Consider the following 14535-nt stretch of genomic DNA (forward strand, 5'->3'; position numbering starts at 1 on the left):
AGGTTTACTAGTTTATGTGCATAGAGTTGTTTGTAATAATCTCTGATGATGGTTTGGATTTCTGTGGAATCTGTGGTGATATCCCCTTTATCGTTTTTTTATTGCATCAATTTGGTTATTCTCTCTTTTCTTTTTTATTAATCTGGTTAGTGGTCTATTTTGTTGATCTTTTCAAAAAACCAGCTCCTGGATTTACTGATTTTTTGAAGTTTTTTGTGTCTCTATTTCCTTCAGTTCTGCTCTGATCTTAGTTATTTCCTGTCTTCTGCTAGGTTTTGAGTTTTTTTGATCTTGCTCCTCTAGCTCTTTCAATTTTGATGATAGGGTGTCAATTTTAGATCTCTCCATTCTTCTCATGTGGGCACTCATTGGTATATATTTTCCTCTAGAGACTGCTTTAAATGTGTCCCAGAGATTCTGGTATGTTGTGTCTTCGTTCTCGTTGGTTTCGAAGAACATCTTTATTTCTGCCTTCATTTCATTGTTTATCCAGTCAACATTCAAGAGCAGATTGTTCAGTTTCCATGAAGCTGTGTGGTTCTGAGTTAGTTTCTGCATTCTGAGTTCTAACTCGATTGTACTGTGGTCTAAGAGACTGTTATGATTTCCGTTCTTTTGCATTTGCTGAGGAGTGATTTATTGCCAATTACGTGGTCAATTTTAGAGTAGGTGTGATGTGGTTCTGAGAAGAATGTATATTCTGTGGATTTGGGGTGGAGAGTTCTGTAAATGTCTATTAGGTTTGCTTCTTCCAGGTCTGAGTTCAGGTCCTGGATATCCTTGTTGATTTTCTGTCTGGTTGATCTGTCTAATATTGACAGTGGGGTGTTAAAGTCTCCCACTATTATTGTGTGGGAGTCTAAGTCTCTTTGTAAGTCATTAAGAACTTGCCTTATGTATCTGGATGCTCCTGTATTGGGTGCGTATATATTTAGGATCGTTAGCTCTTCTTGTTGCAGTGATCCTTTTACCATTATGTAATGTCCTTCTTTGTCTCTTTTGATCTTTGTTGCTTTGAAGTCTATTTTATCAGAGATGAGAATTGCAACTCCTGCTTTTTTTTGCTCTCCATTTGCTTGGTAGATCTTCCTCCATCCCTTTATTTTGAGCCTTTGTGTATCCTTGCACAAAACTAAGGACTGTTGGTGCATGCTTGTTCAGAGCTTGGTGTGGCAGAGTGTACCTCAATAAGCCACACCTTCAGCTCCTCATCCACCATGAAGTCAAAGCAGAAGAGCTGGAAGCTCTGGTAAGGGAGGTGCTTGGTGCTAATGGCAGGTTCCACGCTCAGGAGGCAGTTCCTTATTATATGTTTGATTTGTAGTAAGATGGTACTTTCTAGGGTAATGTTCAAAGCACTTGTTAGGTACTGATTGAACTCCTTGAAGAACATTTCATTTCCTTCTTCATACTTCCCATAGTTCTTTGAGTACTCTTTTTGAATGCAGTGATTGGTCAAATGGCAGGTTTTGTCTTGGAAATTATCAACATGATATGGTTCTGAGGCAGTCCGAAGCACACCATCTCTGTAGAGGTAGATAGTATACTGATGATCCACCAAGACCCAGCTTCGAATGTCAAACTTGCGATGACCTGGCTCAAGCAGCAGAGGGTGCTCAAGATACTTCTGTATTACATGCACTTGGCCCTGGTTGTCTATGAAATCGAGAAGCTCTGAAGCCTCTGAGGAGATGAGAATGCCTTCACCTTTGGCATCAGCTGATGACTTTGCAATCCAAACGTTGCCCTCCCCATCCTCTTTCTTTCTGTTATAAGAAGAGAGGAAGAATTCTCTTTCATCTGTCCTTGAGTTATTGATCAGTGGCTGAATTCCATTCTGTGCTGGAGCAGCTGGGGTCTTGAGAATGGTTGGATAAATCACATAGGACTCAAGGAACCATGTGCAGGACTCAGCCAGTTCTGGGCTTGTCTTGATTAGCTTCACTAAAGAAGCTTTGCGACACAGTTTGTCAGCACCCCTGTAGTAATTCACCAACTGTACCAGCCCGGGCTCGTGACCCAGTCTCCCGAAGGGCAGCTGGTTCTTCTCTCCCAACATCAAGTTGAACCTGGGGTTGTCTCGCCGCAGCCTCTTCCAGTAGCCGGTGGTGAGGAGCAGCCGGGAGACCTCGGCGTAGACGCTGCTGTTCTCATCGCGCACGACGAAGGTGTACATGGCGAAGGGACACGCGCCCGGGCCTCCGGGCAGCCGCTGCAGGGACCAGCTGGCCGAGGCAGCAGCGACCGCGACCCCGCCCGGGCGCCCGCTGCGGCCCGGCTCCCGCTGCCCGCGCCGGCAGCCGCGCCTCTCCAGTGCCGGCGGCGCTGCGCCCGGGTGCCCGCCAGGATGCCTCTTATGCTTGTAAAATGTTTTATGCTTTTCAGGGTTATGTCATATCAATCTCATGTCTGAACCTCACAAAAATTCCTGAGAGTTAGGAGAGGAGATTTTGGATTCTTATTTCTCAAATGAGGACACTGAGAAAAAGGGAGCTTTAGAGCATGCTAGAGATCATAGAGCCAGTCCTCGATGGAACAGGGATTGAGGCCTCCTGGTATTCCTGTCTGCTATAATATGCATGCAGTTTCAAAATAGGGTTTTACTTCTCTCCATAACATATTTGGGATGTGTTTACCTGTTTTCATTGTTAGGAAAGTTAATCATTCTCTTCTCATTGAAAAGAAAAGCCAACCCATCCCCACCTCCTCCTCTCCCCTTGTCCTTGTCTGTCCCTGTCTCTCTGTGTCACACACACACAAGCTCAACACGGAGCCTGGGTCTGTTCATTTGAGGAGAGTTGCGGAAGTTTAGAATGTAGTCATTCCAGGTGCCTTTGGAATCATCAACGAAAGCGTGAATCATGTTTGTTGTATTTTAATACCAAGGAGGTTTTGGTTTTAGGTTTCAAAAGTTGGTGATCCGTACTTGTTATAAATAATGACTAATAAGCAGATGTTTACTAATCAAAATCTTTTGATTCTTTTTAATTAAACTCTTGATTTCTCTGGGGTTTACCAACCTGCAGAGGGAATGGCATTGTCTTTTAAAATTCTGCATTTGTATACAACAACTGTGTTCTAATATAAATACTTTTAGCTACCTTCACGTATATCATGGGAATGCCTGTCATCATTTGTTAGACTCCTTAGGTCTTACTGGCCAATTTGAAGTTCTTGGAGAAATCTTTAGCAATAGATTTCCTTTAGGTATTTACCACTAAGTAAATTGTCGCTAAAGATGATTGGAGCAAATGGTTCTTGGTGCTCCCTCTAGGTGTTTCTGATGCTTTTCTTTGGAATAAATTGATTGCTGGGTGATTTTTGTGTGACAGGAGTATATCAGGCGACAGCTAGAAGAGGAGCAGCGGCACTTGGAAGTCCTTCAGCAGCAACTGCTCCAGGAGCAGGCCATGTTACTGGTAACGCCCCACCTCTGTCTCATTCCGTAGCATCAGGGCTCGTTCATCCCTCCCCTAAGTCGGGAAGCTGTGGTGGTCACTAGGCCATTTTGGTTTTGCTGTGGGCAGCCAGGCTCAAAAGAGATGCCCATTTTACAGTCATATTGCTAGCACATTGCAAAGTGGTCTTTAGTTCTCTTTAGTAAGTTAATTGTTCTCCTTTGGTAGATACAAGGTTTTGAACAGAACTTGGCACTCAGTGAACACACTAGAATACTGAGGGCAGTAGGTTGAAAGCCCATGCCACGGGATTTTTACCTAGTATCTATACCACTAAACCTGACATTTAATTGAATTCTCTCTTACTCTGTTCATGATATTACGGTTAGCAACAGCTGTCAAATTTTTCCACAGGTAATGTGCTATTTAAAATCCCAGCCATTTTGCTTTCTTACAAAAGACAGGGGGAAATGTATGGTCACTTTTTTTAAAAAAAGCTGAACAAATCCAGAGAAGAGGTGAGCTCTCCAGTGTCCCATAGATTTAGTGTTATCCTCTCCCTCTCCAAGGAGTGCCGATGGCGGGAGATGGAGGAGCACCGGCAGGCAGAGAGGCTCCAGAGGCAGTTGCAACAAGAACAAGCCTATCTCCTGTCTCTACAGCATGACCATAGGAGGCCGCACCCGCAGCATGCGCAGCAGCCGCCACCACCGCAGCAGGAAAGGAGCAAGCCAAGCTACCACGCTCCCGAGCCCAAAGCCCACTATGAGCCTGCCGACCGAGCACGAGAGGTATCCTCTTTCCTTTGTCACTTAGACATTGCCCTGGAAAGTCGTACAATGACTCTTCAGAACTGTGTCATATGAATTCTAGAATGGGCCATAGAGGTCAGCTAATTACCTATTTTCTTTGTTTTCTAACTAGGAAATTGAGTTTCAGAGAAGTGGAGGGCCTTGCCCAAGGTTTCATATCCAGTCAGTGCTTTTTCCATAAAGGACCAGAGTGCCTCAGTTAACATATCCCAAAAGAACTTAAAATGGAACTAAACAAAAAGAAGAGGACGTAGCACAGTTACTTTTAAAAATATGAATGAGAACAATTGTGGTCTGGTTAGCTCTTCTCCCAAACTAGTATGAAGCTAAAGTGAGGCTGTGGCTCAACTTACTGACTTTGCAGATGTCAGGATGTACTGTTAGATTGATATATTAGGGCTAGCCAGAGCCTCAGAGTAGGCTGCAGGAGGGACTGGTTGGGGGTGCGAGGTGGGTGACAGGTATGCTTCCAGAGGTGTTGAGTCCTGGCCCACAGGTGGCGGCAGCCTTCTGTTGTGTCTGCCCTCACAGGCAGCAGATTCTAGAAACAGATATTCTGTTTGTTCTGGAGTGCTTTTATTTTTGGCGGAGTGAGATGCATTCTGGATTTCTGATGGTATTTTTTTAATCTGTTTGGTTAGTTGCTTGTAACAGATTTTTTTCTACTTTATCATCATATACAGTCCTAGAATTCTGATAAAGGAGGAGAGCTTAGAGACTGCCTTGCTAATTTTTATCTTCATAAGTATTTTCTTTTTCCTGAATGTAATTGTAGCACTGCTTTATCTACCTTCTTTTTTTTTTCCAGCTGCTCCTCTCTTTTCTTGTAGCAGAAGAAAACAGAAAACTTCTCTTTAGATGTCTTCCACTTTCAGATTTTCTTTGATATTTCTGCTTTCCCCCTACTAACACTGAGTTATGTCTTCTAATTCTCTGATACAGGTGGAAGATAGATTTAGGAAAACTAACCACAGCTCCCCTGAAGCCCAGTCTAAGCAGACAGGCAGAGTATTGGAGCCACCAGTGCCTTCCCGATCAGAGTCTTTTTCCAATGGCAACTCCGAGTCTGTGCATCCTGTCCTGCAGAGACCAGCGGAGCCACAGGTAGCGACAGCCAGCTTTGCTGTGGTTGACTCATGCAATGGCTTGCCAAGCCACAGGCTTGCTGTAACATCACAGTTTAGTTTGTCACCACATTGGAAAAAGAAGCGAGATTAGCAGGAGTGACTTTAGACTAAAAGAAGACATACGCTCAATTGATAGAGAAAGATCTTTTTCTTTCCTTTTTTATTTTTTGAGATTTTGTGTACTCATTAAGAGTATTGAGTGATTTCTTCTAACCATTTGCCTTCCCTAACTCAGGTGTTAAGGGCCTCTTTTTTCTAATACGAAGATCTTTTAGTTTAGTGAGGAAGAGCCAGAAATTTTCTCTCAAGTATTTTAAAAGTAAGTGCTTTACTCTGTGATTCCTTGCCCTTGGCCAGTTCTATGAACGGGCCTTAGATGATACCCCTGAAATTCCACACAAAATGTCTTTATTTGTTCAAATGTTCATTTTTCCAGGGGGGTAGGGGCGGTGGGAGTGGGATGACCTTTTATCAGATTGTCAAAGGGTTCAAGAACCAAAAAAGTTTAGATCTAGTGGGTTAGGTGTAGATTTCTCTGAAATAGGCCAGGGAAAAGGCTATGACCTCTCCTTGGGTCTGCTGCAGCGTTCTAGATCTGCTTTAGCAACTATTGGGCTGATGCCTCATGGCTGGAGCAGAACCCACTGTGCTGTCCTTAGAGGAGAGCAGGCAACAAAGATGACTGCCAAAGATCTTAGAGATCCTTAAAATGCCGATTTCTACTCTCTTGCTGAAAATTAGTGACTTTTTCCTACTTGCCACTCCGTAATCCAGAATATTAGGAATAAGTTCTTAAGCTTGAGTTTACTTTTCACTGGTGTTTGCCTGTATGGGGACAAAAGTTTATGTTCTTGTGACAGGAAACTGTGGGATCTGCAGCACAGAGGAGTTAAAAAAAAAAAAAAAAAGCCAGGCATGGTGGTTCACACCTGTAATCCCAGCACTTTGGGATGCCAAGGCGGGTGGATCACTTAAGGTCAGGAGTTAGAGACCAGCTTGGCCAACATGGCAAAAGCTCATCTCTACTAAAAATACAAAAATCAGCCGGGCATGGTGGTGGGTGCCTATAATCCTGGGTACTCGGAAGGCTGAATCAGGAGAATGGCTTGAACCCAGGAAGTGGAGGTTGCAGGTTGCAGTGAGCTGAGATGCATCACTGCACTCCAGCCTGGGTGACAGAGCAAGACTCCATCTAAAAAAAATAAATAAATAAAATCTAGGACTGAGGCTAGGGGGCATGTTAGGGTGAGTCGGTATTTCCATAGGACCAGCAGTTTCTTGAGTCCCAGGAGAGCTGGCCTGCTAGTAGTTGAGCAGCTCCAGAAAGGAAGAGAGAGAAAAGAAGGAGGAAAGCAGGAGAGGATAAATGGACACAATTAAAAAGGGAAGAGAAGAGAGACTACTAAGATAGGTCTGAGAACTCAGTTCTTTAACAACTTTGTACTGCTTAAAGATTATTGGATAAAAGTTTTCACACTGAAAGTTAAACTTGCCATAAATGGAGAATCTTTGTCTATTTGGCCACTAATAGTTTCGACAATAGGAGTTTCTGAATTAGCTATACTAATTTTTACATTTGTCATGAATTTGTTTATTGCCTAGAAAGAGTCTCCCATTTCCTCCTCCTGTTCATTATTTGGGGGAAACTTTTCTCATGTAGGACTCTATTTTAAAACTCTTTTTATTACAATTTCAGATAATACTTTGGAATTACATGCATTACCTCTAAAAATCTTAGAAGTCTAGGATTATACCAGTATCTGGTATTATACAAATCTCACCTGTATATTGTAGAACTCATACACCAGAACTAATTTCACATTTTGTATTTGGAAGGGTTGAACAAATTAATTTAGTATTTCCAGTTTTTGTTGGGTACATTGATGTAATAGATATATAGTCATAATTATTTAAATTATCATATTGAACAGTTATTTTGGAATGATAGAACATAATTTGATGAAAATATTTTATTGAATTTTTTTCAGAGATAATTTTCCCAATTTAGAAGCAATCAGATAAACTCAGTTGACAAGTAATTGTCAAAGTGGGAGGAGTACCCAGCAGTAGTCAATTCAGAGAATCCATGGTACTGAATATTTTTAAAGAAATCGTAATTCTTTATTTTCATCGCTAGTATGATATGGAGATATGTAGGTTATGGGTGTTTGTAGACTTGGGAAAAATAAGAAAAATTGTTGGTATATTTGAAAAATTAGCTATTCTTGAGATAATTATAGTCCTTCAAAACATGAGGGGTTTGTCTTTGCTCGTTGAACGTGCTGTTTTGTTACTTGGTCTGGTGTAAAATCTGACACTGCAGGTAATGTGAGGATGGCTAGGTAGGCTTGCACTTGTGGCAGTGCTCTTTATCTTCTGATTTTTCTGCCTCTCTCTGCCTTTCCAGTCTCTGCCTCGACATGGATGTGCATGCAACACATCGTACCCCCTTTCAGTGAGCTCTCAGCCTCTTTGTTAAAAAAAAAAAAAAAAAAATCTTCACATTAACTGCTATATGTAATGTTTGTCTGGATATTAAAAAGAGTTTTCCTTGTAAATGTACATTTGTTCTTTTCTACATACTGTGTTCCTAGACCACTTCTTCACTTTGAAGTATAACTGTTTCACTGCGTGGCTGACTTAACACTGTACCACCCCGGTGTGTATTCTGCCTCTGCCAGTTCCTGCTTTGGATTTGGTATTGACCAGAAAAGCCAGTTTTATGCAGAACGCATTGAATGTTTTGTGTTTTGTTTTCTTGTAAGGTACAGTGGTCCCACCTGGCATCTCTCAAGAACAATGTTTCCCCTGTCTCGCGATCCCATTCCTTCAGTGACCCTTCTCCTCCCAAATTTGCACACCACCATCTTCGTTCTCAGGACCCATGTCCACCTTCCCGCAGTGAGGTGCTCAGTCAGAGCTCTGACTCTAAGTCAGAGGCGCCTGACCCTACCCAAAAGGCTTGGTCTAGATCAGACAGTGACGAGGTGCCTCCAAGGGTAAGGAGCAGAAAGACAGATGTGTGCTGCTTTTTTCCTTTTTGTTATTTTTTTTTAAAGATGATTTATTTTAATTATGGGTATGACAACTTCACCAAATTTAAAGGGGCATTGAAATTTCAAAGGGACTTTTTAATGGTGAGGAGAAAGTTCCATAGTTAGGCAGTTTTATTTAGCCAGTAGCCAGTTAGCGTTTTATTGTTGTTGTTAACTCTAAATAAGGTAGCAAAATGATGTAAAAGTAAGTCTACAAAGAGTTCTTAAACAAATTCATAATTTATTTTAGCAGTTTTTCTATATGTTTATACAGAGGCTATGCAGTTTTATAATACTCATGTCAAAATTTTTAGAAAAGGTCTTATAAGAAAAAAATTTTATTTTTAAATGGAGGGGGGTTTGTTTTGTTTTTGTGTTTACTTAATGGTGAAATTAAACAAAAGAGCCCATATCAATTTATTTTTCCTCATTTGGAATTTCCCTCCTCTGAATATTTTCTTGCTTCCTGCCAGTCTTTGCTTCCTGCCGATCCATTTATAGACCATTGTTTGGTTTCTTTGAGCTTATTTTCCTGATTCTCACATTATCTCAGCAAATGCTTTGTATGTCCCTACTACCAACCTTCAGTCCAAACATCATTTAAATGTTACAGGAGCATAGAAAGGCTGTTTGTACTGGCTTCTTGGATGCCTGTGACTAAATTTTCTCTCCAGTTGTTTCAGTGTAGGACCAGGGAAGGAGTAGGGTGGGGAGTGGAGATGATAGGAAGGACTGCTTTTAAATATTAGGACTGCTTTTAAAATATATTTTGGTAGGGAATTTTTTTTTTCCTTCTCATGTTTTCAACAATTTAATTGATATATTTTCTACTTAAAGGTTCCTGTGAGAACAACATCTCGCTCCCCTGTTCTGTCCCGTCGAGATTCCCCACTGCAGGGCAGTGGGCAGCAGAATAGCCAGGCAGGACAGAGAAACTCCACCAGGTAAAAGACAAGTGAACACTGAGGACAGCCCTCCTGTGCAGTGTTGTCACAGCCTTACATTGTCTGCTGCATAAAAATCCTCTTAAACACAGACGTTCCGGGGCAAAGAGATTATCAGTTATAAAAGGAAAAGCTGCCATAAACTCCATCAACGTAGATGGCATCAAATTGATGTGTAGTAAAAAGTGGGTTTGAATCCAGATGTGTATTATAGTAACTCTGAAATTTAAACTGCTTTTCTCTGTAAGAGTAAGTGGAGGAAGCAGCAGGGAAGGAGGAGAGGTTAAGAGAACTGTGATCAGAGGGAGCTTTTCATCTAAGGGATACTGTAAGGCCTGTGGCATAAAACAAAAATCACAGACAGGTTATGAAAGAAGACACTGGTTGACTGACAGTCTGCAGTAAACAAGTGGTTTAACCAAATACTAGCCCTTTTAGGTACTAGAGCTGCTCTGTCCAGTACAATTAGCTACAGAAACCTCCTTAAATTTAAATTAAATTGAAGTTTAAATTTAGTTAAAATGAAATACAATGGAAATTTCATTCCTTAGTGCGCTGCCTATATTCATGAGCTCTATAGCCACATGTAGTTAGTAGTTAAGATATTATCCATCTCAAATATAGAACATACTTATCACCACAGAAAGCTTCATTGGCCAGCACTATCATAGGGAGGAAAAGATGTTTATGTTGAATGTTTTATTTCTTGATCATCACTGAACCTCTAAAGGTTGCCTTCTGCACGTGGAACCTTGGTCTGACTTGAAGTGTCAGATGGATGATATCCCAGAAACTGCACAGAACTCTCATCATTGCTAATGGAAGGGGAGCCATGGTGTTCTTCCATGACCAAGTCTGTGTTGTTAATTCTTACCTAGCACATGTGTGCTTTGTGTCCATCCATGACAGGAAATCCACCCCAGCCCACGCTTTCTGTACCATTTCCAACAGCCCATATACAGGACTATTCCTTGTAAGTGTCAGTTTTTGAGAACAAATGATGGGCAGGTGAGAGCAGCAGCCTAGAAACAGAATATAATTTTGTGTACAATTTTACAAATGTGGAGTGTTTTCCTAATATTAAGAACTGCCTTGTAGCTGTGACAGAAATGGTTGCTACTTCTACCCTGAACAATAGCATTATATCTCACACCTGATGATTTTTAGATCTACTAATGGTAGAATATCATTTACATACAAACTAAAAACATATGAGATAAAAATCCATGAATAGTGTCATTATATCTTTTGGTGAATTTAATGTTGAGTGTTGTTTATAGATTGTTTTTCTCCTCCCTACATCTTAAAGACATTGGATGGGCACACCATGTATGTGTTTTAAGTTGGTACTACATCTTGAGATGATGCATTAACTGTTCTCTCTTCTTCTTTTCTAACAGCAGTATTGAGCCCAGGCTTCTGTGGGAGAGAGTGGAAAAGCTGGTGCCCAGACCTGGCAGTGGCAGCTCCTCAGGGTCCAGCAACTCAGGATCCCAGCCCGGGTCTCACCCTGGGTCTCAGAGTGGTTCTGGGGAACGCTTCAGAGTGAGATGTAGGCAGCCTTTCCTTTGCCCATTCCGTGCTAATGTTTTTGGGCTGTGATTCATCTATTGGAAGTTCTTAATCTGTAAAAAAAAAAGACCTGTGGTTTGCATGTAGCTGCACATCACAAAACAAAGTTTTAGCATAGGTTGCTAGTGACACTAATAGTCATCCTGATTTTAATCATAAAGGAGCTAGAGCTTTATAGATACCTACCACCATGATTGCTTTACAGTTTAGTGGGATTAAATAACTTGTCCAAGGTAATTGGCTAACGTATGAGCTGGGATTTGAACCCATTTCTTTCAGTTTGGGTTCCAGAGCCTATACTGTCATTAGTATTGGTTATTTTAACATACTCATAATAGATTAGTGAATATTCCGTCTACTCTATTATTGACACATCATGACAAGGTATACATTGTGACATGCGTCGAAGTGAGTGTGATGATGGAGGGTTTAAGTAAAGAGTCAGGAAGGCTGCTGGAGCCCTCCCTGGGCCCCCTCTGGCCTGTAGTTCAGACCTGCATGTGGAGAGCCTGCCATGAGTGGGCAGACAAGAGCGGGTGGGGTGGGCAGCTTCATAATACACACCCATATGTTGATGTGCATCCATCTATCTTGTCCCCTTTGAACCCAACAGCATCATCCAAGTCTGAAGGCTCTCCATCTCAGCGCCTGGAAAATGCAGTGAAAAAACCTGAAGATAAAAAGGAAGTTTTCAGACCCCTTAAGCCTGCTGTAAGGATTGTGCAAAATCAGTTTTACTTATTTCAGACTGGAATGAGATCTTTCTAATAAAAATATGTGGTTGAGAGGCCTGCAGTCTTTTCTGCAAGGGCCCTTTACAGATTTGAGGAATTATAAAGAATGACCTAAACCCCAGACATATTTGTTCCCTTCCATTGGTGTCATCTGCTTTCCAGCATTAAGTCTCAAGAGAGTGTTAAACCTTTTTTCTATTGTTCTGGCCACACACTTGGTGTACAGTCAGTTTTACAGAACAGCACAGAACAAAGTGTAGTTTTTATTTAATGAAATTTCCTTCTAAGGAAACTGATGCTTTTAAAAAAATACAAAAGAAAGAACAGCCTTTTTATCTCTTTCTTGGCATTAACCTTTACTTATTCTTCATGAGTTTGGCATTTACAATACTGGCTTTTAGAGTATGTTTTTAAAAATCACTTTCTTGAATTCACTCATTGCCTACATTCTGCTTTTTTGTACCTGGGGTGATAGTTGTGACTGCTTCTCACCCTTCACTTTGAACCCCTCTGATGTTAGCGGACTGCATAATTGTGCACACATTGTAAAATTTTAAGCCTGTCAGAGTTTTCATTTCCTGCTTGAACTGATTTCTGTACTTCTCCCTCTCCCCTTCTTTCTTCCGCTCTTCCTTGTACTGTGCATTCCTCACCAACGATGGGTTCCCGGACTCCATGAAACTGCGCTGTACTGAAGGGCGAAGTGGTAAGCGTCATCTCTGGAAACACTCCGGCTCTCTGTCAGCTCGGCTTGTATTTGAGCTGCAGTCCTGCTCCTTCCTCAGCTTGCCTTCTTGTTCTTTTCTAGAATTTAGAAACCTTAAACTTTACTCCAGCTTTAACATAAAATTTGCTGTATTTGTTATTAAATGTAGCTTTTTTGAGTAACTGTTTAAAAAACTGCAGCTATAACCATGAAATACTAATAGCAAGAGTCAGAGCCCAAATTGCTGTTATCTCAGAGGGTCAACCTCAAAGAAAAGAAACATTCTCAATTGTAAAAACAAAAGAAAACAAAGTTGGAACTGCGAAAAATAAAAGACAAAAGGAGCTATATAGATTGCCTTTTTAAAAAGTGATTACTTTTAAATAAAATTTCCAAATAAAAAGGTGAATTTGGAGTTTTATGTGAAAATGTGGAGTATAAATTCTTGAAAATTGTATTTGGTGGATTGAGGGAATCGTAGAGCATCTCAGTATGGAAGAGTAAAGGGAAATGAAGCCCTTTGAACAAATTCACTTTTGATTTCTTCTTTCGGATGCTCCCGTTCATAGGTTGTATTATGGGGAGATGTAGGTAAGGCTTGAAGGAGGGCGATAGGGATGCCCACAGCCTCCTGCCCTCAGCACGCAGGGTCGCTTCTGTCTCTTTATGTGTCATGGACTTGTCCATGAATGTGGCAGGTTGTGAATGTGGCACATGAGATGTAAATGGCGTCCTAGTGCTCACGTCACTGTTTTGATTTTAACGTAGGTTTGAAGGTTTTTTTGTTTTTCAGTATGAGGTAAAATTCTAGATCAACAAATGTATATACACAGATCCTTAAGCTTTACTGTAAAGGCACCTGCCTGTATGACAAAGTCTTCTTTAAAGGGGACAGTCCAGAAAGCAAGCCTCTAGTTAAATAAGCCGTATTTAAAGAGTTTTGGGAGGGAGGTTATGTTTCTACAAATTTTATTCATAAAATATTAGACCTAAAATGTTGATTTTATTAAAATGTTAATATTTATTACTAAAGTATTATTTGATAAATATCCTATAAATAGTAAATATAAATGTTTATTAAATATTAACCCTTAGAGCTTTGAAGTTTTTGATAATAAAAGTTGAAGTAAAATAAAAATTTATCCCTCAAAACCTTTTATATCAGACCTGTTTAACTAGAGGCTTGCTTTTGGGATAGAATCCTCTAAAGAAGACTTTGTCAGATAGGGATATATCCTTACAGCAAAGCCTAAAACTCTGTGTATATAGATTTGCTGATCTAATTTTACCTCATATTAAAAAACAACTATCAGCTTATAAGCATATTATTGTGTTTTTTTTTTTTTGTCATGGGATTTGAATTGTATATAACATCTTTGACCTTTTTTATTTTTGGTCTCTTCTGTTTTTTTTTCTTTTAAATCCCCTCTTGACTTTCTTTGGTCTTTTCTATCAAAAGCCCTAGGAGCTCACTTTCTTATGTAACTGGGTCACTACACTACAAAAGTTCTACAAAACTAACTTTGTGGCAATTTATTGATAGTTAAAGAACTCTCATCTTCTCTTGTCCCCGTCCCCCCTTGCCTTACTCTCTCTTTTCTGTCCTTTGCTTTAGGATCTGACTGCACTGGCCAAAGAGCTTCGAGCAGTAGAAGATGTACGGCCACCTCACAAAGTAACGGACTACTCCTCATCCAGTGAAGAGTCGGGGACGACGGATGAGGAGGACGATGATGTGGAGCAGGAAGGGGCTGACGAGTCCACCTCGGGACCAGAGGACACCAGAGCAGCGTCAGTCCCTGGTCTCTTTTAGAGAGGATGAGAGTATTCTCTTGGAGCCTCCCTTCAGCTGGGACCCAGTTGTTCCTAGACTATTACGTGGCCGCATGAGCATTTGCCATGTAGTTCTTGTGGATTCAGCAGTCCACTTTGGGTTTCCCCTTCTCTTCATTGGTGTGTGCATGTGTCAGTGATTCCCCGCAGCACCTCAGTGTGTACTTCATTTTTTCCTATTGATTTGAGGATATATGATTCAAGGGAAACTTCAGTTTGGCATAACTACTTTAATTAGCCCTAATTATTCACTCTAATTGTTTGTTCAGAAACAAATGACACTGGAAGGAAATTCTTTGTTAAAGGGAAAAACCTAAACACTTGTTTTTTTGGAAGAGGCTTCATACTGGTAGCCTCATGTTTTGATTTTTTGA

General features: G+C 40.8%; 2 protein-coding genes across 51 annotated transcripts in view; one reads left to right on the forward strand and one right to left on the reverse strand.

The window, feature by feature from the left end:
- MAP4K4 (mitogen-activated protein kinase kinase kinase kinase 4) overlaps positions 1 to 14535 on the forward strand; it is a 198214-nt gene that overhangs the window by 163595 nt on the left and 20084 nt on the right. For 5 of the 50 annotated variants that reach the window (XM_074404346.1, XM_074404424.1, XM_074404374.1 and 2 more), the window contains 8 exons: positions 3333 to 3419; positions 3968 to 4189; positions 5153 to 5314; positions 8103 to 8336; positions 9210 to 9316; positions 10717 to 10868; positions 11502 to 11608; positions 13944 to 14119. In XM_074404346.1, coding sequence (XP_074260447.1) covers positions 3333 to 3419; positions 3968 to 4189; positions 5153 to 5314; positions 8103 to 8336; positions 9210 to 9316; positions 10717 to 10868; positions 11502 to 11608; positions 13944 to 14119 — 1247 coding nt within the window. The remainder of the gene's footprint in view (positions 1 to 3332; positions 3420 to 3967; positions 4190 to 5152; positions 5315 to 8102; positions 8337 to 9209; positions 9317 to 10716; positions 10869 to 11501; positions 11609 to 13943; positions 14120 to 14535) is intronic. The other 45 variants (XM_074404403.1, XM_074404487.1, XM_074404412.1 and 42 more) reach the window with 27 other exon arrangements.
- On the reverse strand, positions 1133 to 2191 carry LOC104652891 (tubulin--tyrosine ligase). Its single transcript, XM_010348669.3, has one exon. It carries the CDS (start codon positions 2174 to 2176, stop codon positions 1133 to 1135), a length of 1044 nt encoding a protein of 347 aa, XP_010346971.1. The 5' UTR covers positions 2177 to 2191.

Source organism: Saimiri boliviensis, chromosome 1 (assembly GCF_048565385.1).
Source record: "Saimiri boliviensis isolate mSaiBol1 chromosome 1, mSaiBol1.pri, whole genome shotgun sequence".
NCBI lineage: Eukaryota > Metazoa > Chordata > Mammalia > Primates > Cebidae > Saimiri > Saimiri boliviensis.